This window comes from Bipolaris victoriae, assembly GCF_000527765.1.
Source record: "Bipolaris victoriae FI3 unplaced genomic scaffold scaffold_57, whole genome shotgun sequence".
NCBI lineage: Eukaryota > Fungi > Ascomycota > Dothideomycetes > Pleosporales > Pleosporaceae > Bipolaris > Bipolaris victoriae.
The window spans coordinates 126,380-146,633 of record NW_014575335.1 but is presented as its reverse complement, the minus strand read 5'-3'; the positions used below and the strand labels follow the sequence as shown (position 1 = coordinate 146,633).

The 20,254-nt window shown below is 50.5% G+C and overlaps 6 protein-coding genes across 6 annotated transcripts; 4 read left to right on the top strand and 2 right to left on the bottom strand.

Annotated features, from left to right (window-relative positions):
• Nucleotides 1-103: 103 nt before the first annotated feature.
• COCVIDRAFT_27786 (hypothetical protein) lies at nt 104-5,596 on the top strand (the record flags this gene model as incomplete). The annotated part of the gene is made up of 4 exons (XM_014699827.1): nt 104-399; nt 448-1,855; nt 1,909-4,275; nt 4,328-5,596. 4 exons carry the CDS (start codon nt 104-106, stop codon nt 5,594-5,596), a joined length of 5,340 nt encoding a protein of 1,779 aa, XP_014555313.1.
• A 366-nt stretch (nt 5,597-5,962) lies between these two features.
• Nucleotides 5,963-7,859, bottom strand: COCVIDRAFT_38951 (hypothetical protein; the record flags this gene model as incomplete). The annotated part of the gene is made up of 6 exons (XM_014699826.1): nt 5,963-6,119; nt 6,175-6,937; nt 6,984-7,233; nt 7,278-7,491; nt 7,541-7,668; nt 7,728-7,859. 6 exons carry the CDS (start codon nt 7,857-7,859, stop codon nt 5,963-5,965), a joined length of 1,644 nt encoding a protein of 547 aa, XP_014555312.1.
• An 821-nt stretch (nt 7,860-8,680) lies between these two features.
• Nucleotides 8,681-10,180, top strand: COCVIDRAFT_102826 (hypothetical protein; the record flags this gene model as incomplete). Its single annotated transcript, XM_014699825.1, has 4 exons — nt 8,681-8,744; nt 8,824-8,968; nt 9,051-9,583; nt 9,636-10,180. 4 exons carry the CDS (start codon nt 8,681-8,683, stop codon nt 10,178-10,180), a joined length of 1,287 nt encoding a protein of 428 aa, XP_014555311.1.
• An 848-nt stretch (nt 10,181-11,028) lies between these two features.
• COCVIDRAFT_102713 (hypothetical protein) lies at nt 11,029-12,540 on the top strand (the record flags this gene model as incomplete). The annotated part of the gene is made up of 5 exons (XM_014699824.1): nt 11,029-11,619; nt 11,683-11,834; nt 11,884-11,954; nt 12,010-12,303; nt 12,380-12,540. 5 exons carry the CDS (start codon nt 11,029-11,031, stop codon nt 12,538-12,540), a joined length of 1,269 nt encoding a protein of 422 aa, XP_014555310.1.
• Nucleotides 12,541-12,852: 312 nt separating this feature from the next.
• Nucleotides 12,853-16,338, bottom strand: COCVIDRAFT_102711 (glycoside hydrolase family 38 protein; the record flags this gene model as incomplete). Its single annotated transcript, XM_014699823.1, has 3 exons — nt 12,853-14,289; nt 14,339-16,106; nt 16,181-16,338. The coding sequence occupies 3 exons, from the start codon at nt 16,336-16,338 to the stop codon at nt 12,853-12,855; spliced, it is 3,363 nt and encodes a 1,120-aa protein (XP_014555309.1).
• A 2,191-nt stretch (nt 16,339-18,529) lies between these two features.
• Nucleotides 18,530-19,262, top strand: COCVIDRAFT_102770 (hypothetical protein; the record flags this gene model as incomplete). Its single annotated transcript, XM_014699822.1, has 2 exons — nt 18,530-18,646; nt 18,702-19,262. The coding sequence occupies 2 exons, from the start codon at nt 18,530-18,532 to the stop codon at nt 19,260-19,262; spliced, it is 678 nt and encodes a 225-aa protein (XP_014555308.1).
• Between the last annotated feature and the right edge of the window lie 992 nt (nt 19,263-20,254).

Here is a 20,254-nt window from a genome sequence, read left to right as displayed (position 1 = left end):
CTCACTCCAAAACCACCATCATTTCCTCGTCTTTTGTGTTTTCATGGCTTTGGAATAGACTCTTGTTACTTTCTAGAAACTCTTTATAGGGATCTGCGTCATCATGGAGGTTGTATATTTCAGTAACGAGTTCCCTAAAGATGATCTTTCGGAGATATTCAGACACTTGCACAACCAAAGCAAGACCATTGAGCACGAAGTTCTAGCCCGTTTCCTCAGAGACGCAACAAGAGCCGTCAAGAATGAGATTGAAAAACTTCCATCAAATTTGAGAAACCAGATCCCTACCTTCGAAACTCTCATCTCTTGGGTAGAGAAGAAGGAGCTCCGCGAGGGGGAATTATGTGGCGCAGTCGATGGAGTTCTGCTGATACTCGTTCAACTCGCAGTTTACATATTGTAAGTTCTTTCAAAAGAAAAACTCTAGTCTCTCACTGACTCTCACAGTAATGCTGAAAACAGCAATGAGTCAACATTCTCGCACGATGAAAAGCATCTCACGGGCTTGGGTGTCGGCTTGCTTTCGGCAACCGCGGTTGCTCTAGCTCGAGACATTTCCGAAGTAGCTTTCTACGGTGTACAGGCGATCACAATCGCCTTCCGCATGGGAGTACATGTACAGGGCGTCTCGCATTATCTAGAAGCTCGAGACCCAACTGAACCCCCAAAGACATGGGCTTATGTGGTCCATAACGTTGATCCTCAGGAGACTAAGAAAGAGCTTGAAGCATACCATGAAGCAGTCCCCAGTTCGGATACCAGCCGTATTTTCATTAGCGCCATTAGTCGAACATCTGTAACAATCAGTGGCCCGCCTTCAAAACTTGAAAATCTCTTCAAGAAGGCCACAGCATTCAGAGATGCCAAGTCCATTGCACTACCCGTTTATGGAGGTCTCTGCCATGCCCCCCACGTCTACGACTCTCATGACATAGAGAATATCGTTCAAGACGTTGTCACTTCATCAGATCGATTTGTTTCGCAAAACGAACCAACATTCCCACTTTTCTCAACAAGCTCCGGTACTCCATACACAGTATCCAGTCCCGAGGAACTGATCAAGAGCGTTGTAGCAGAGCTCTTGACAAAAGCTATTGAGTGGGACAAAGTCATTGCACAGGAGGTCGACTATGCCAAGCAGAACAACCGAACTCAAATCAGGCTCTCTTGCTTTGGAAACTCTATTCCATTGAACGATTTGCGTTCTGAGTTGCAAAAGGCTTCCAGAGATACTTCCATATCCTTAAACAATTACATGTCAGCACTTCTCAAGGATGCTACTGAGAGTAAAGCCCCCCGAGGTCCAGCACAATCCAAACTCGCCATTGTGGGAATGTCTTGCAGACTTCCAGGCGGATCAACGGACACCGAGAAATTTTGGGAAGTGCTCGAAGCAGGGCTTGATGTGTCACGCCAGATACCTGCAGACCGATTCGACATCAACACGCACTATGACCCTGAAGGCAAGGATCTCAACAAGACGATGACCCAATACGGATGTTTCATCGACGAACCGGGCATGTTCGACCCGAGTTTCTTCAACATGTCACCTCGAGAGGCAATGGTTGTTGATCCTCAAATGCGACTCTCGCTTGTAACTGCGTACGAGGCATTGGAACGGGCAGGCTATGTCGCCAACAGGACCCAGTCAACCAAGCTTCAGCGCATCGGAACATACTACGGCCAAGCAGCTGACGATTACCGCGAGGTCAACCAAGGACAGGAAGTCGGAACGTATTATATTCCAGGAGGATGCCGTGCTTTTGGACCTGGTCGCATCAACTACTTCTTTAAATTCGCCGGCCCTAGCTACAGCATTGATACTGCCTGCTCATCAGGACTTGCGGCCATCGAAGTAAGTAGATGATTTCGCGTGTCGTTGACAAAATCGTACTGACAATCCTTTAGGTTGCTTGCCAAGCTCTCTGGAGTGGTGAGGTTGACACTGCTGTAGCAGGTGGAGTCAACATCCTCACGAACCCTGATGGTTTTACTGGTCTCTGCAAGGGCCATTTCCTAACCAAGGGCCACAACGCCTGCAAGACTTGGGACGCCAGTGCTGATGGCTACTGCCGCGCGGATGGCGTGGGATCAGTCGTCATCAAGAGACTCGAAGATGCACAGGCTGATAAGGATAATATTCTTGGTGTTATCCTTGCTGCAGGCACCAACCACTCAGCAGAGGCTGTCTCTATCACCCATCCGCATGCAGGACACCAAGCCTATTTGTCGCGACAGATCATCAGGCAAGCTGGTATTGATCCACTAGATGTTTCATATGTGGAACTCCATGGTACCGGCACTCAAGCTGGTGATTTTGAGGAGATGAAGGGTGTTCTAGACGTGTATGCTCCAAACACCTTCCCCAGCCGCAGGGCTGATCAGAAGCTCCACATTGGAAGCGTCAAGTCGAATGTCGGCCACGGAGAATCAGTGGCTGGAACAACAGCACTTATCAAGGTCTTGTTGATGCTGCAGAAGAATGCCATTCCCCCACACATTGGCATCAAGACCGAAGTCAACCCACGCCTGCCAAAGGATCTGGATCAGCGAAATGTCGCAATCCCGTTCTCGATGACCGAATGGAAGAGTGATGGCAAGAAGAAGCGTATCGCAGCTGTTAACAACTTCGGAGCTGCCGGAGGTAACACCATGATGCTTTTGGAGGAAGCGCCCCCAGTCGTCGTGGTACGCGAGAAGGAGACCAGACCAACACACGTCATTGCAGTGTCTGCAAAGACTAAGACCTCCTTGCGCAACAATATCAACCGCCTACTTGTATATCTCGACAGAAACCCAGATGTCTTCATTTCGGATCTCGCCTATACTACGACTGCGCGCAAGTACCACCACTCGTACAGGGTCGCAGTTAGTGCTACGGATCTTGCCTCAGTGAAGAAGCAACTGTCAACGCAGTTTAACAAGGTCGATTCATTGAAGCCTTTGAACAAGACCAACCCGCCATCAGTAACATTCGTTTTCACTGGTCAGGGAGCCTCTTACCAGTCGATGGATCTCGAACTGTACCACGAAGCCCCAGTCTTCCGAGAGCACATCCAATACCTCGACAGACTTGCTCAAGCCCAAGGCTTTCCTTCTTTCATCCCAGTCTTGGATGGCTCTCACCCACGCGATCACGAGCATCCTCCTGTCATCACTCAACTGGCACTGGTCTGTCTTGAGATTGCTCTGGCCCACTACTGGGCCTCATTGGGCGTCAAGCCTGATGTTGTCATGGGACACTCCCTTGGCGAGTATGCAGCCATGCATGTTGCTGGAGTCATCAGTGCCAACGATGCCATCTACATGGTTGGCTCTCGGGCTTTGATGCTCCAGAAATCATGCACACCACGTAGCCACTGCATGATGGCCGTACGCGCGTCTCTCGACTCTATCATCGGCGCGTCGAATGGCAAGCCACACACTGTTGCCTGTATCAACGGCCCTACCGACACTGTTCTTAGTGGTACCAAGGAACAGATGGATGACATTGCTGTAGATCTCGAAGCAGCTGGGTTCCGTTGCATCAAGCTCAACGTGGCGTTTGCATTCCACTCTGAACAGGTCGACCCGATCCTCGATGAGTTCGAAGCGATTAGCAAGAGCGGTGTCGTTTTCCACGAACCCAAGCTGCCTGTTGTCTCACCCCTTCTCGGCAAGGTCGTGTTTGACGGACGGTCGCTTAACGCTAGCTACGTGCGAAACGCTACACGGGAGACGGTTGACTTCCTATCTGCTGCGAAGAACGCTTGTGATGTGTCAATCATAAATGAAGAGACTGTTTTCATGGAGATGGGACCTCACCCCGTCTGTGTCGGTTTCATCAAGTCCATCTTCCCATCGACAAAGACCGCTGTCCCATCCATTCGCCGTGGAGACAACAACTGGAAGACCATTTCTGAGAGCGCAGCAGCTATCCATCTCGATGGCGTTGATGTGGACTGGAATGAGCTCCACCGTCCTTTTGCAGATGCAGTGCGTCTTCTTGATCTTCCGACATATGCTTGGGACGAGAAGAACTACTGGATTCAGTACAATGGCGATTGGTGCTTGACCAAGGGCAACACCTTCTACGACAAGAAGGTCGAAGCAGCAGAGCCTGCAGCTGGTAATACCAAGAAATACGAGTCTTTGAGCTCCTTGGTACAGAACATCATTTCAGTCGATGTTAATGGAGACCAGGGCACTGTGGTCATGCACTCGGACTTGATGCAGAAAGACTTTTTGGCTGCTGCCCATGGACACTCCATGAACAACTGTGGTGTTGTTACATCAGTAAGTTAAAGTTTAATACTTTCCGGTACATCACTCGCTAACAGTCTTGCAGTCTATCCATGCCGATATTGCATTCACTTTGGGAGAGTATCTTTACCGCAAGTTCTACCCAAAGACAAAGAGAGTGGATATGAACATGAGCAACCTGCACGTAACCAGTGCCTTGATTGCCAAGAAGCACTCCATGGACACTCCCCAGTCCATCCAGGTCACTGCCAGCACCAACGACATCAAGAGCGGTACTCTCAACTTGACATGGCAAAATGTCGAAGAAGACGGAAGCCTGTCGGAGCCGTTCGCAACCGCCAACCTCGAGTATGGCAACGCAGACGAGTGGCTGTCGAGCTGGAGTCCCATGGCGCATCTAGTCCAGCACCGTATCGAGTCCTTGGAGCAGCTCGCAGCCGAGGGCAAGGCCAACCGCTTCTCTCGCAACATGGCCTACACTCTCTTCGCAAAGAACCTTGTCGACTACGCCGACAAGTACCGCGGCATGCAGTCCGTCGTCATGAACGATCTCGAAGCCTTCGCCGAAGTGAAGCTCAGCGACAAGGTCGACAACGGAACCTACACCGTCCCACCCTACTTCATCGACAGCGTCGCCCATCTCGCCGGCTTCATCATGAACTGCTCCGACACTATCGACACGACAAACAACTACTGCGTCACCTCCGGCTGGAAAACCATGCGCTTCGCCGAGCCCCTTACTCCCGGCGCACGATACCGCTCCTACGTCAAAATGATCCCAACCAAGGACGACCCCTCCGTCTATCTGGGCGACGTCTTCATCCTCAGCGCATCCGACAACTCCATCGTCGGCATGGTGGGCGGCATCCACTTCCGCCGCTTCCCCCGCGTCCTCCTCAACCGCTTCTTCACCGCGCCCCAACCCTCCAAGAGCGGCGCTCAACCCGCCAAATCCAGTCCAGCACCCGCCGCCCCTATCAAGCCTGCTGCAGCACCTGTGGTATCCGTCGCTCCTAGAGAAGACGACACCCAGTCCTCCGCCAGCGACACTTCCGACCGCGATACCCCCTCCGAAGCCTCCGTCAACACATCTGCCACCAGCGTCGATGTGCCCCGCGCCGCCAACAGCACCGTCGACAAAGCTATCGATCTTATCGCTAAGGAAACGGGTATCGACACTGCTGAGTTGACCGACGATGCAGAATTCGCAAATTTGGGTATTGATAGTTTGATGTCGCTGGTGCTGTCTGAGAAGTTCCAGAATGAACTGAATGTCAAGGTTAATGGAAGTTTGTTTTTGGATTACCCCACCATTGGGGATTTGAGGGAGTGGTTGGAGAAGTATTATGGGTGAGGGATGTTCTGGGTAATGTTTTCCTCAAATTGTCTGTTTTTCCCTTTCTTCTTTTTTGTTTATTAGACGGTTTGCGTGGTCTTTTGGTTGAATCTTTTGTTTGCTTTGCATTTATTTTCAAGTTGGGGTTTTCCTTGTTAGATTGTGTGATTTGTAAATAGTTAGTTGGGTAATGCGAAGATTTCTTTAGACTTGACTTGGTCACTGGCTATTGTGGAGAACATTGGGACTACGCTCCGTCAACTAACTTATTAAGAGGATATTGACAACAAAGTTTTGAAACATATCACACGCTTATTCTGGTAGTAGTACTGCACATACCACTCTGAAGAAGTGAGCTTTGTCGACGAATTCCAAATTCAGGTTTTACTTCTTAGAGTCAAGCATATACTTCGCCTGTCTCTCATACTTCGCTAGCCGCATCAGCGCTTCCTCACCTTCGCGAAGAATGGTTTTCTTGATTTCCTCGTTTCTAGGGGTAAATTTGACTTTGAAAGGCTGAGGACGCCAATTTGATCCGTTTCTACCTTTTGTTAGTATCGTCTCTAGATCCAGTTGCCTCTTCATGAAGCCCTTACGTATAGCTGAAAATATCAACCGGTATCTCTTTCCCCGTCTTCTCATCGGTAGCAGGCTCGACGCGATAGGCCCAAAGCAAGCGCGCAACACTGAGATGCGTGCCCTGCTCAGCAAGGGCCTGACCAGCACAACTCCTTCTCCCCCATCCAAACGTCATGTATCCCTTCTCTCCCGGAAACGGTCGTCGATCTTCCGTGTCGAGGAACCTTTTCGGGTTGAACTGATCAGGGTCTGGAAATTCGCGCTCGTTGTGATGAATAGCCCATACATTTCCTTGTATCCAAGTTCCCTTGGGTATGTAGTAGCCGTTCCAGTAGTCATCTTGGGTCGGTGCGTGAGGTTTTCCTCCGACAACGGCTACTGAGCGCCAGCGAAAAACTTCTTTGGCAAAGGCGCGGACATAGGGCAATTCGTCGTCGAGCGAAGGACTTCTCGAGTGGCCTACCACGCGATCGAGTTCGTCCCAGGCAGGCTTCAATGTCTCGGGGAAGGCGCGCATAGCCATTATAGCTGTGATGAGAGTACTACTGGAGGTATCGGCGCCTGCGCCAAAAAGATTGGAGACAAGACTGGAGACTTCACCGCGGCTAAGCTTGTGTTGTGGTGCTTCGCGAAAGAGGAACTTTGCGTAGTTTTCGTCTGGAGCATCCTGTGCTTCTTCGGCTAGGGTATAGAAGAAGTTTTCACGACCGTACTTCGTCTTGCTAGACTGTTTCACGTTGCGTAACCAGGGTGCGATACTACGGGGAAGCTTTACTAGCCCTAAAATTATATTAGAGATTTTTTAAAGGAAGGCAGGAATACTGACAAGGAAATGTCTCGATGATCCGTGGCCAGTCTTTTGCCACAACAGCGAGGTGAGCGGCATGTTGCATCTGAGCTATGACTTCCGTGATCAATGTATCTTGACTATTGGAGATACGTCGTCCGAATCCAACAATAGAGACAACGCTCGCCGCATAGCGTTCGAAATGTGAAGCAAATAGCTCGGGTGTTTTCAGGAGATCATATACCACCACTTTATTCTCGTCGTCTTGAAATTTTCGGTATTGTTGAACCTTTGATAGTCAGTATTGGCCAAGTCACCATGTGAACGACGCACTTGTTGTATTCCAACGCCATGATGTGTGATTTTGCGCAGGACACGGAATCTCTCTCGCTGCTCGTTGGTGTACGTGTATTTGTGTATGAGATTGTCTTGTCCATTCATCAGCTCACCAAACATGAGCATATGTGGTCTAGAGTTGTAGATATTGGAGCGTTTGACAAGGATCTCATCTGCAGCCCATGCATCGTTAATCCAGATTGTTGGTCGTCTACAATTGATCAACTGTGTTTTCACGTAAGGTCGCAGTGAGCACTTACCGTCCAATCCAGAATGTAATCACTGGGGATTTGTAGTCTTTTGAGAGCTGTTCCAGCATGTACCAAGGTTTCTCTTTCGGTAGACTGAGAGTGTTTCCGACTATTGGCCAGGGTAATGGGCCAGGTGGCTGTTGCTTTGTTAGTTTCGAGTGCATCAAGTTATGAGATTGATAGCATAAGGTGTTACCATCTTTTTTCTTAAATACAGCATGCGACTATAGTCAAAAATTATGGCAGTGATTCCCAACACAACTATGCAGGCGGGCAACAAGCCCAACGGCTCGAGAAAGAACCAGACTCTTTGTTTAGCAGAATCCATGATAAAAGTTTAGGCATGTGTTTGCCCTGTGCGAGTAAGCTGAAGTGCGTCTAGGACACAAGATATATATTGCGGGGGTGTGGATATGGGGCTCTATTACTCCTCACTCCCGCTTGGCACTTTGGTGGGGCAGCATTAAGTTCCACAAGTTTATTTGCACCATCTTATCAAAAGACGTGGCAGTGCTCAGCACGAACAGTACACTACTCAGGGATATTCCAAGCATGCGTTAAGTACGGCTTTTTTTGACGAGGGGGTGCTTGCATACTTCCAAACGGAAGTAGGCGGGATTGGAGACACTCGGCACGTGACTAGATCTCTTCACACAGGACTTCAAGATAAGAGTTCCCAGTGCATCTTGAGATGGTTACGTGCTTGTAAGTTCATCAGTGTTTTCTTCTTCGTAGAGCACTGTTAGAATAAGAGTTTGTTCGCTCACTGTCAGTTGTCTTCTTGTACGTTCTTGTTGTTCACCCACGGCTCGCATCGGTATTTCTTCACCATTGACATTTGAGCTAGATTGTAGTCCGGCGAGGTTCAGATATTGTTCTATGTCTATTCGGGCTATATCAAACAACCTACCAAAGAGCCAAAAGCAGCTACGCGTTACCTTCATTCTACACTACACAGTACCTGACTCGATGACGTGAGGCATCCTTCCGGCTACGCGTCTGCTTCAGGCTAGCGTCGATCGTTGGTTGATGCGACGTGGATGGCCTGGCGCGCTTGCGCAATAACAATTTCGGGTTCAGACGTCGCTCAAGCATGCCGCGTAAACCTCGTATCCTCCCTGCACGACGGCATCAACAGTTGTTGCCAGTATGAGTGCCTTGGAGATATCTAGCGAAGTATGCGACGTCCCAAATGGCACCCATGGCACAAAGCGTAAGTATCCACCTACGCTATGCAATGCAATGCACGACACACAGTCCAGGCCAAGCACTGACATTGCCACTGGCGATAGGTCGCCGGAGTTCGACTGTGCTTAACCCAAGGAGTTATGTCAAAGAGAAGCTTTGGACACAAGCTCCAGTATTTACGGGTAGCACAAACTTTGAGCCACTTGCAGATGCGAAGAACATATTGATCACTGGTGGCGCCGGCTTCATGTACGTCGCATCGAAACCACTGGAAGCGCGACCTGTGCGTCTTTTCGAACCTGTCGCGAGCGCAAGACTGATGTGGACACAGAGCCTGCTGGTTCGTACGCCATATAGTCCTTACGTACCCCCACTATAATGTGGTTTCCTTGGACAGATTGGATTACTGCGCAACACTCAACAACACGCGCATTCTCGATGGCCGACCGAACTTCACATTTGAGCAAGGTGACATCACCTCGCCCGCTACTGTGAAGCGTGTGCTCCGTAGGCACAAAATCGACACCATTGTCCATTTTGCGGCGCAATCGCATGTTGACCTCAGCTTTGGCAACTCGTACGAGTTCACGCACACAAATGTTTATGGAACACATGTGTTGCTTGAGAGAGCAAGGGAACATGGTGTCAATAAATTCATACACATCTCGACAGACGAAGTATATGGTGATGTGCCTGTTGGTGCAGCGGACCTGAGCGAAACGAGCATATTGGCACCCACAAATCCATACTCGGCCAGCAAAGCGGCGGCGGAGATGATGGTCAGCGCATACCGGAGCAGCTTCAAGCTGCCCCTAATTACAGTCCGGGCGAATAACGTATACGGGCCACATCAATTTCCCGAGAGTAGGTGACGTTTCCACCCCGAAAATGACGCGCAGGTCTGATAGAGATGTAGAAATTATACCCAAATTCATCATGCTCCTACAGCGAAAGCGGAAGCTTCTCCTCCACGGCGACGGCTCACCAACGCGGCGTTATCTCTACGCAGGCGATATTGTAGATGCTCTGGACACCATTTTGCACAAGGGTGACATTGGGCAAATTTACAACATTGCCTCCAAGGACGAGATATCGAATACGGAGATCTGCTATCTTCTCCTCGATAATTTCGGCATCCCGCGAGATACAAAAAGCGAATTAACACAATGGATTCAGTATACCGAAGATCGCCCCTTCAACGACCAGCGGTACGCAACAGATGGTTCGAAACTTGCTGCGCTGGGATGGCAGCCCAAGACAAGCTTCGATGAAGGCCTCCGGATTACTGTGGATTGGTATCGTAGATTTGGCGAAGTGTGGTGGGGCGATATCAGCCGGGTTCTGACGTCTTTTCCCGTGGTAACAGGAAATGAAATCAGGACAAAGGAGGAGCACGAAGACTTACCATCGTCTGACGGTGAGGGGACGCACGAAGAAGATAGTGCAGTATGGACAATCTAGCAGACGTTCTGGTTGGGCATTGGGCGTTAGGCGATGACGGGCGACGAAACAAAGGCCGTGTTATGTGTAGTAGAAGATGGTTGCGACAAGAAGCAGCATTTAGATACCCCGATCAAGGAGATAAAACATACTACTAATTCGCGATTAGCTTTTCTCTTGCTCTATTTTTGAGCACATATCTGCTTTGTTTTCGGTCTGAATGTGCATGTCCACCGGGGCCTTGCGTGAGTGGCACGACCAGGGTGGCCGTAGCAATATGCAGGGACCAGAAAGTTATGGGCCCAAGCAGCCCAACCCTTCAAGGCGAAAACCGCGAGGCTCTCAGTGGCGTTCGTCTGCATTGGCAATTCAAAGGCAGAATGTTCTCAAGTATTTACCAAGGAGCAGGCATCGTCATCGTATGATCGGCGTTGCCCGCGAATGTCCGCGTACACTGCCACAACCAGAGCGGTGGCGTACCTGAACTCCGCCTTCTAGGTAGCGTCAGCTTCTGGGCGCTTGAATGGATTGAAACACCAGACGCCCCGGCCTACCGTCGCTCAAACACCCCTCATCTCCCGTGCAGCCTGTGTATATATACACATATAGAATCAACATCGCCTCTTATTTCTCAATTGCAACGCCTCGCTATCCCGTCGTCACCTTAGAGCGCGACATCTGTTGTTGGCGCAATCGATAAGACGCACCCCACAATTAACTAGCTGCCTTTCCCGATCCATTCACCCCTACAGCGACCCAACACCCATCCTCGATCCAACCTCCACCTCGCCCGTACGAACACCGTCCTTACACTTTCCACTAATACCCTCGTATTCAAATCAAACATCTCCGCTTTCTAATACATCATCATGGGCTTGTTTGGCAAGAAAAAAGACAAGGGTGGTGAGGCTGAAGACAGCAACCGCTCCGCCCTTTTCGGCAGCCGCAAGGGAAAAGAGAGCCCAGCAGCTCAAAACCCATATGCCGCCCCTCCCGCAAACGACCCCTATGCCCAGCCGCCTCCCTCATACTCTGGCGGCCAGGACAGCTCTTTCCGACAAGAGAAGACGCCAGCGGTAACGGGACCTGGTCAGTCCTATGGACAACGACCTGCTGGCTATGGTGCTCAAGGAGGTGGCTATGGCGCACAGTCAGGATATGGAAACGACCAATATGGAGGCGGTCCACCCCAGCGTCCTGGTGGTTACGGCGGACTCGGCAGAACTGCCTCGAACGACACCATGGCCACCGATGCCGGCCGTAACGAGCTTTTCGGTAATGCCGCCCAACGACAACAAGGACGCCCACAGCAAGAATCGGGCGGTTATGGACAGAGTGGTGCCTATGGTGATAGCCAGAGCGGCGGATACGGCGGTGGTGCTGCCGGGGGCTACGGCTCTACCCCTGGCGGCTATGGCACCTACGAGGACCGCCAATTGACGGCTGAAGAACAGGAAGAGGTCAGTTTCCCAGAATCACTTACTCACAATACGTGCGCTGACTTTGTGCCTTGAATACTATAGGAAGATATTAATGCCACGAAACAAGAGATCAAGTTCATCAAGCAGCAGGATGTTTCTAGCACAAGAAACGCTCTGCGTCTGGCTGAACAGGCTTTGGAGACTGGTCGAGGAACTCTGTCCACCATGGCAGCACAAGGAGAGCGTATCCATAAGTACGGAAATACCAACAATATTCTTGTGCAGCAACTAACATGGTCGTAGCACCGAACGCAATCTTGATCTTGCTTCTATCCAAAGTGATAGGGCTTCAGGACAGACTAAGGAGCTGGCTCGTGAGTACCTGATCTAGTCTGAACCCCCTTCAATATCGATACTGATTTGTTCTAGGAATCAACGCAAGCATGTTCTCCATTGTACCCAACCCCTTCACCGGTAACTCCAAACGCGAGAAGGAAATGCAACGAGCCATGGACCAACACACCCGCGACCGTGAGACCCGCGAGGCAACAAACAAGGCTGCCTGGGAATCAGCTGCACGTGCAAACCAAGCACAGCGCGGAATTCAAGGTGCTGGTGCTGGAATCGGAGGCAACAAGGCTTCGCTTGCCCAGCGATCAAAGTACCAAATGGAGCCCGACTCTGAAGACGACGAGATGGAGAATGAGATTGAGAACAACTTGGGTACGTACTTTTCTGCCGTTCCATGCACATACATACGTATGATGGAAATAGAAGTGCTAACGTGAAATGTAAACAGATCAACTACACATTGCAGCCAAGAGCTTGAACCAGCTGGGTCGCGCAATGGGTACTGAAGCCGATAAGCAGAATGAGCACATTACTCGCATTACAGGCAAGACGGATAATGTCGATGACAAGATTGCGAGGAACAGGCTCAAGCTGGATCGTATCCATTAAACTTTGCTGTTTCAACTCGTGTCGATTATCCTCGAAAATACATGTCCTGGGCTGCGCACATGTTAGATAGTGGAAACGATTTCTCTCTTTTCCCCTACTTTGGAACAGAGCAAAACAAAAGAATGGAGAAATGGTAGAAATGAATTGCATCTTGGTGTTTGGTCCTGACAATCTGTTCACCCATTTTGCAAACTGACATTTGTAACAAAAATGTCTTTATTGGGCATTTACTCGTCATTAACCTTGAGCATCATAAACTAAACGTAACGTCCGAGATCCATTCCCCCCCGCCCCTTATCAATCCTCTCTCTCTCATTCAAGCACCAACTTATAACTCGCCACTTCAAACGCCCTAACTTCAATCTCAACACCCGTCTCCATTGCCTCCGCATCCCCCCCAGTCCTCAGCGAACAAATCCTCAGCGCCTCACCATTCTCCTCTTCATCCTCCAGCGCATTCACCTTGACAACCTTTGTCACATTCAAATTGCCCCAGGTCAAAACACCTTTACTCTTGCCACCGAGCGCATCGTAAATGCGGAGAATAACGCTGTGGCCCTTCTTAACTGGCAACTCACCCCTGGATACATCCTCGTCGTCTTCACCGCGCTTGATGGTATCGAGAACGAGGTTTGGAGCGTTGTAAATGTGGAATGGGTTGAGGAGGCTGGTGTCGTGATTATCCTGCGTGGTACCCACGATCTTGAGGGGGTTGTTGAATTCAAACGCTTTCCGAATGGTGCGGTGGTCCAGCGGGCCTTCGTGGGGGAACATGGCGTAGCGCGTCTTGTGGTTGCCCATGTCTGCGTGGGCATCGGGAGCTTTGGGGGCGCGGAGCAGCGAGAGACGCATTACGTTGCCTGCGGTTGCGAAGCCGTACTTGTTGTCGTTGAGGATGGAGACGCCGTAGGTGGCTTCGGAGAGGTCGGCCCATTTGTGGCAGCAGACTTCGAATTTGGCCATGTCCCACGAGGTGTTGTAGTGTGTGGGTCTGCGCACGATACCGAATTGCGTCTCGTAGCTGGCCTCGGTGTTGACAATGTCGACGGGGAATTCCACCTTGAGGAACTTCATCGTCTCGTGCCATTCGATTTCGGCGTCGAATTCAATGGCTGATGGAGTGGCACCAGCGGCTGGCAGAGACATTGTTGTCTTGATCCATGACTTCTCTGAGATCTTGGTTTCGACTTCCAGGCTCACACGGTGAACGCTATTTTCTGTGATAGTGACTTTGCTGGGCTTGAGCTCCTGGCGTGATTTCAAATGGTAGACTTCTACATCCCAAGCCTGCCAGTAGAGTGGCTTGTCGTCAAAGATGACAAGCTGACCGGCTTTGGCGCCCTTTGGAATGAGCTCACGCTTAGCTTGAATATCGAAGAGTGAGGTGATAGCGCCATCTGTAACCTCTACCTCAAACTGGGAGTTACGCATCTGGTAGACGTTGGGGCGAATCTCTTCAATGAATGCCTTGGATGGAGGGATACGGGAAACCATAGGAGCAATTTCCAAGGCTCCAAAGCCCTTGTCCGATCCGTTGCTGTAGGCGAGGCCATATCTGGTCTCTTCTCGACCGTACACGGATTGGCGTGCCTCAGCAGGAAGTTTGACAACCTCACAGCGATTCCATGGCAGAGTGTTGATGGCCATGAGCTTGGTGTTTTCGTTCAAGGTGGTCTGGTCGCCAAAGCCCAGCTCAGCTAGCGCGTCAGAAAGCAGTTTCTCTCCGGTAGCGAAAACCGACGCATAAATCTACAACAATCAGCAATGTCTTGTGGAGATGTTATAGGCAACGACTTACGCGGTCAGAATCATCATAACACATCTCAATCGAACTTCCAGGCAGACAATCGTGGAACTGACATAACAGCACATTCTCCCACATGTCATCAATCTCCTTCTTCGGATACTTGTATGAGCTCTTCTTTCCGAAGCCATTCTTGATAGTTGCCAAGGTTGCAAGGTATTCGATATCCCTAAGCATAATCTCAGACTTTCTGTTGTTGCGTTTGTTGTTTGCCTGGGTGGTGTATGTTCCACGGTGGAGCTCAAAGTATAGCTCGCCGTACCATGTTACCAGCTCGTCACCACTAGCCACCTTCTTTTCCAGACGGTCGAAAAAGTCATCGGCAGAGTCACCGAGCTTGATGCGAGGCAGCAGTCCGGTAGTGTCGCTTATACCACGGCAACGCCTGAGCTTCTCCAAGTGCTGCCATGTTGGGCCACCACCTCCGTCTCCCTTTCCGAAAACAAGCAGCGAGGTTTTGTCTTGATCAAGAGACTTGTGTTGTGTAACGCTGCGTTTGACATCACCAAAATTGGCTTCGCATGTGTATGTTTCGCAGGGCGGCATGTGGCAGATGACTTGGCTGTTGTCGAGTGAAACCCAGTTGAAAGTGGTGTGGGGAAAGTTGTTGATATTGTTCCAGCTGAGCTTTTGTGTCAGGAAACGAGTCATTCCTGAGATGCGGCAGATTTGCGGAAGCTGTGAGGAGTACCCGAAAGTATCTGGCAGCCAAAAAGTGCGACAACGCTGGCCAAATTTGCTTTCAAAGTAACGCTGGCCGTACAAGAACTGCCTGATTAGCGATTCTCCACCGGGTAGGTTAGTATCGTGTTCGACCCAGCTACCGCCAATCGGCTGGAAGCTACCCTCCTTGACCTTCTTCTTGACACGATCAAATGTGGATGGGTAGTATTGCTCCAACCATTTGTACTGTTGAGCCTGTGAGCAGCAGAAGCGCAACTCGGGATACCGGTCAATGAGATCACACTGGTTCGACCAGGAGCGGTTGACTTTGCGCTTAGTCTCATCAAAAGGCCACAACCAACATGTGTCGATATGGCAGTACCCAATACCATGGACAATAGCTTCTTGGTCGCCTTGGTATACTTTGTGTGAATCGACATTCTTTCCGACGTACTCGGCAGCAATCTTGCGTGCTGCCTTGATACTTTCCCGACTTCCATCGCCAGCAATGAAAGTATCCATGATGCGATTACAGACCTGCTGGGCATCGTGGATTTGGGTTGAATCTGAAGGGAACTCACGGGCGGCATCTGATATTTCCCAGAAGTCAAAGTAGAGCCCTCTGGCGTCTAGATTCACAGCCTGGACCTCGGCAGTGTGGAGGGTATAGTACCTGTCGGGCTTTGGTGGTTGGATAGAGTCGCCACCAGGTGCGTTACCGAACATGCCGTTACAGGCCATCTCAATGTAGAAGGTATGCTCCTTGCCGTCTCGAAACGCCTTAGGCAGTATCCATTGTGTACGCTCACCTCCGCCCGTCAAGCCATGCACGGTACGTCCATCTTCGGTCCAGATCAAGCCCTCGTTGTTCGCGTCCCAGACGAACTCGAGATGTTCCTTGTCCAGCAAGTAGTCGGGAAGGGTGAGCTGGACCTTGAACCAGTGCGTCGACCAACTGGGGCCAAAGGATTCGCCGACCTTTGTCGGATGGAACGCGTGTGATGTCGCCTCATCGAACAAAGGACGCGAGAGGTCTGGAGGGGAGTATACAGATAGCTTGATCCACTCGGGACCTGACGCGACGGCTTCGGTGAGCTTGCTATATCACGTATAAGCATACGATGCCTAGGCCTATAGGCTGTGGTCATGGCCACTACAGCTCCGAGGGCTTACCCTATCAGACTCTGTTCTCGGTATTGGCCGCCATCGAAAAACTGCCTCAAGCGGCTCTCGTAGATGCTGTGAATCTGTTTGCCGACCGGACCATCGGATAACTTCGGGTAGTCGTTGGCTACCGTTACTGGTATAATACGATGTGATTCTCCGCCCATGGTTGATGGGATGAAGCTGTCAAATATGGAGCTTCCTGCGTGGGTTGAAGAAGAGATGAAGGGTTAGTGTATCAGCTGAGAGCTGCTAGAAGAGTACAAGAGCTTTGTGTACCTTGCATGAGCTGCATGTTGGGGGAGCTCAGCTTTCCCCGCATCTTGGCGGCCAATGGTCCATGCTTCTACTCCCGTACGTAGTATCCACTACTACCCGCTCTCCCGCACGCCTCCATGCACGTGATCAACTTGGATATGTTTTGGAAATATTGCTACACCTACGCTCCAAATGTGAAGAGATTCAGATTAGCATGCTGAAGTGACTGTTTGATATTTCTTCAACGATACCATAATCCTTGGAAAAGCACCATGAGGGATGGGTAGCTATTGCAACTAAAAAGCCATTCTTGTATTCTAACCTAGGAAGAGGTGAAAGTCATGTACTGTACTTGTCTGGATTGCATCTAAGACAGAAGAACACCATATCTCTATCATCCCAACTATCTTATTCACTAATATCTAAACACAGAGTGGAGTCGAACCACAATCAACATTCGGTAATACTCATAATCCTACTGAGTGCATTTAACAACGCTCCAAGTCCCAGCTACTACTCGCAAGTGTCAAGAACACCGTCGACCTACGAGATATGGTATAAGTATAAGCAGACCAACAAAGAAGAGACAATATGTTATCGCATACTCAACTACAGTACGAAAGTCAAACTCGAAATCATCTACACACTACACAACTACTTTCCTACATACACCCAAGTTCCTCTTCTCAACCCCCCATCAACTCCCACATCATTTCTCTGCTACACATCTTCAACCGTAAAACCCATGACCAGCGCCCCTTTCCAAAGAATTAGTCTTGTTCTCCGCCGCCGTGTTACACGCCTTTACTACGTCTCCTCTTTTCAAAAAAGTTTGAAGAGCAGGTGTGAGGTTTAGTCGTTGGGCCAGAGGGTATTCGGATAGACATGGTACGGTGTGTAGATTTTTTTATATACTGGACGAGTGGTATTTTGGTAAGACTGACGTGTAAGAACGCGAGGTAGATGGTACTGGTGGCACGATAGAGGTGTAGTTTGCTTGCACGTGATAGCATGCGCATGGAGAATTGTCGTGGTTGGGATGGTGGCCGCGGAGCTGTGTCTGCATGGTGTGATTACATACTAGGCAGTTGTTTCTGTGAGATGGACAAATAGTATTACGATCAGCTAGCTATGAGATTGAAGAAATGACGTTTCGTAGAATTTACTAGCAGCTTATTTGTAAAGATTATTGGCGAGCTCATGTTCCAACTCGGACCCTTTCTAAGCACAATTGTCTCGTGAATACCATTTAGTAAGAGTTTGACATCAGACCTGAATAGTAGGATCTAGCAGTCCATGAGATTTGTAAGCTCATTTGTTTCGTAGCCCACTAGAGTAGGAGCAGTGGCACGCGAAGGTAAGACGTCGATTTGCAGGCTCAATAATTTGATGGATCTCTTACCCGAGCTGTCCTGGTCCTTGGTCTAGGAAAGAGAGCGACGCGCTTCTCATGAGCGCTGTCAGTCTCACATGCATCCAGGAAGCTCAGACCACTCTCCACGGGCTAGTATCATAGTGGAGTGTAAACGCCTCGGGCTGCAGCTGAAGGAGCTAATGGGCCTGGGATATTGCAGCGCAGACTCATGGCGTGCATGTCTGCACAGAATGCATAGCGGCAGAGCAAAGGGGGAACTTTATCGTCGGGTGGATCAGCGGCTAGGCCGTGAGGTCTACACCGATTGGCGTTAGTACGATCGAAGCACAATGACCGTGCTATTACGCCAGCTAAAATCGGATCACGCTGAAATATCATTGATGTCATTGCGGTACGCTTGTGAAGGGTGGAAACGCTGGTGGTACCACGGTCGTGAGGGGATCTGGGCGCGTCGCGAGTTGGTGAGGGGGCTTTTGATGATGATGTACTTGATATGAGGTGGCTGGCGTGAAGAAAAAGGAAAAGGGTGTTTGTTTGTGCCGGGACGTATACGTCAGTGGAAGGAGACTTGGAATTGGATAGATAATTGCGTTTGTCCGTCGAGTTGATTGTTTAAAATGCGTCGTATTCTGCCTCGCAGCAAACAATTGCTAGAAAAGGTCTACCACGTTTGTCAGCCCACAACAGTACCACTACATCTCAGCATTCGAAAGTACGCAGTCACTATGCCTTCAAAGACGGACGACAAGTATAGGGATCTGGAGGTCCGCGAGCCACTCAAGGGGGAGGAGGTTCAGGGAGGGGGCAAGGGATGCGCGCCAAGTCAGCGGTCGGCTACAAAGGTACGAGGCGATGTGCGCAAGAAGTGGGCGTTTGATTAATGCCATGCAATCGTAGGGGCAGATGATGGCATCGGAACATAAGAAGCGAGGAGGCGACCACAGGGTCGACGAGAAACATGAGACAGCGACAGACGAGGAGTGCAGCTCGACGAAGGGATACGTCAAGATTAATAAGAAGAGCATCAGCGACTGCACAACACACTGGGACGACCCCGAATATATGGAGAGCAATGAGCGGGAATACCGAAAGTTCCAGCAGGAGGAGCGCAGGTCCAAGAAAGGGTCGCATGAGCATGAAGAGGAGGGTGGGAAGAAGCGTGGGCGGGGAGCAAACGCGGTATGCCCGAACAAGAAAGCAAAGAATACAGGGGGAGGTGACGGGGAGCCAACAGGGGCAGCCGGAGACAAGACGCGGGTTCCGAAGAGGGGTCAAGAGGTGCAGTGGCATGGGCGCGGTGGGATTGATAAGGGCCAAGTGGTCGAAGTGTTGTACGAGGAGAAGGAAGTCGAGGGCAAGAGGGTTGCGGCGAGCAGGGAGGACCCCCGGGTGGTAATCAAGAGCGAGTTGTCAGGGGAGACGAGGGTGCTGGAAGCGGAAGCAGTGTATTTTGAATAGATGTACACAAGTACATAGAGTAGAAGACGGGGTAAGCAGAGGAAGATCCGGGGCAGTGGACGGGCAGGTGGTGTAGCATTGAATGCAGAGTAGCTTGGAGAGCGTGTCCAATTGCGTGTTTGCCGCGTGCATGGTTCGTTGAGCAGGTGGCGATTCTCACTAGCGCGACGCTAGTGCTGTGGTGGTGGGGAGCATTGCATACTTATTACTGTACGTGTGTACGGGCAAAGATACAGCAGATGTACGTACATGTGTATTGTAGAGTATTGTACGTACTGGGACATGCTCGGGAGAGAGATGAAATTGGGTTTAGTGGCCGTGGAGCATGGCGAGTGGGCTCTGGGACAGACACGAGATGAGAGTGATGGCCAGAAGCAGGGACAGATGAGGTACGTGGTAGGTGGCATGTAGATGTGTGTAGATAGGAGGCCAGTGAATAGACTTGTGTGTATATGATTCCCAAATGACCGCGGGCAAGGCCTTGCTGACGTAGTGGGGCCAGATCCACATGGTGCACGACGGGGAAGAGGCAAGGGAGCAAGCGGGCGGGCGGTGATTGGCCGGATAGCAAAAATGTGCGTCTTGTTGCAGCAAAGTCAGACTTTGTATCCGAGGCGACGCTGCAAGGTTGTGGCGAGGGGCTCATTGTTGATGGCCGGGCAATAGCCACTGCAGCAGTGCAACGCCTGGTAGGTTGCCGTGGTGTTTAGCATTAAGCACTTTGTGGTCGTGTGCTGGGCGTGAGCTGACAAGCTGGGCTGCGCTGGGCTGGGCTGCGGTGCCATGTAGTATGGAATATGTAGTTATACTTGTTTATATGGGGAGCACCAACAACAGCACCACCACAACCAGCACCAATAATACTGGCGGCAGCACCGGTAGCAGCACCAGCGCCAACAAGAAGAAAAAAACAGTATCGACAACGGCGCCAAAAACAACAGCAGCAGCGCAGGGAGAGCCATGCAGTTGAGCCAGATGTTGCCGGGAGTGTG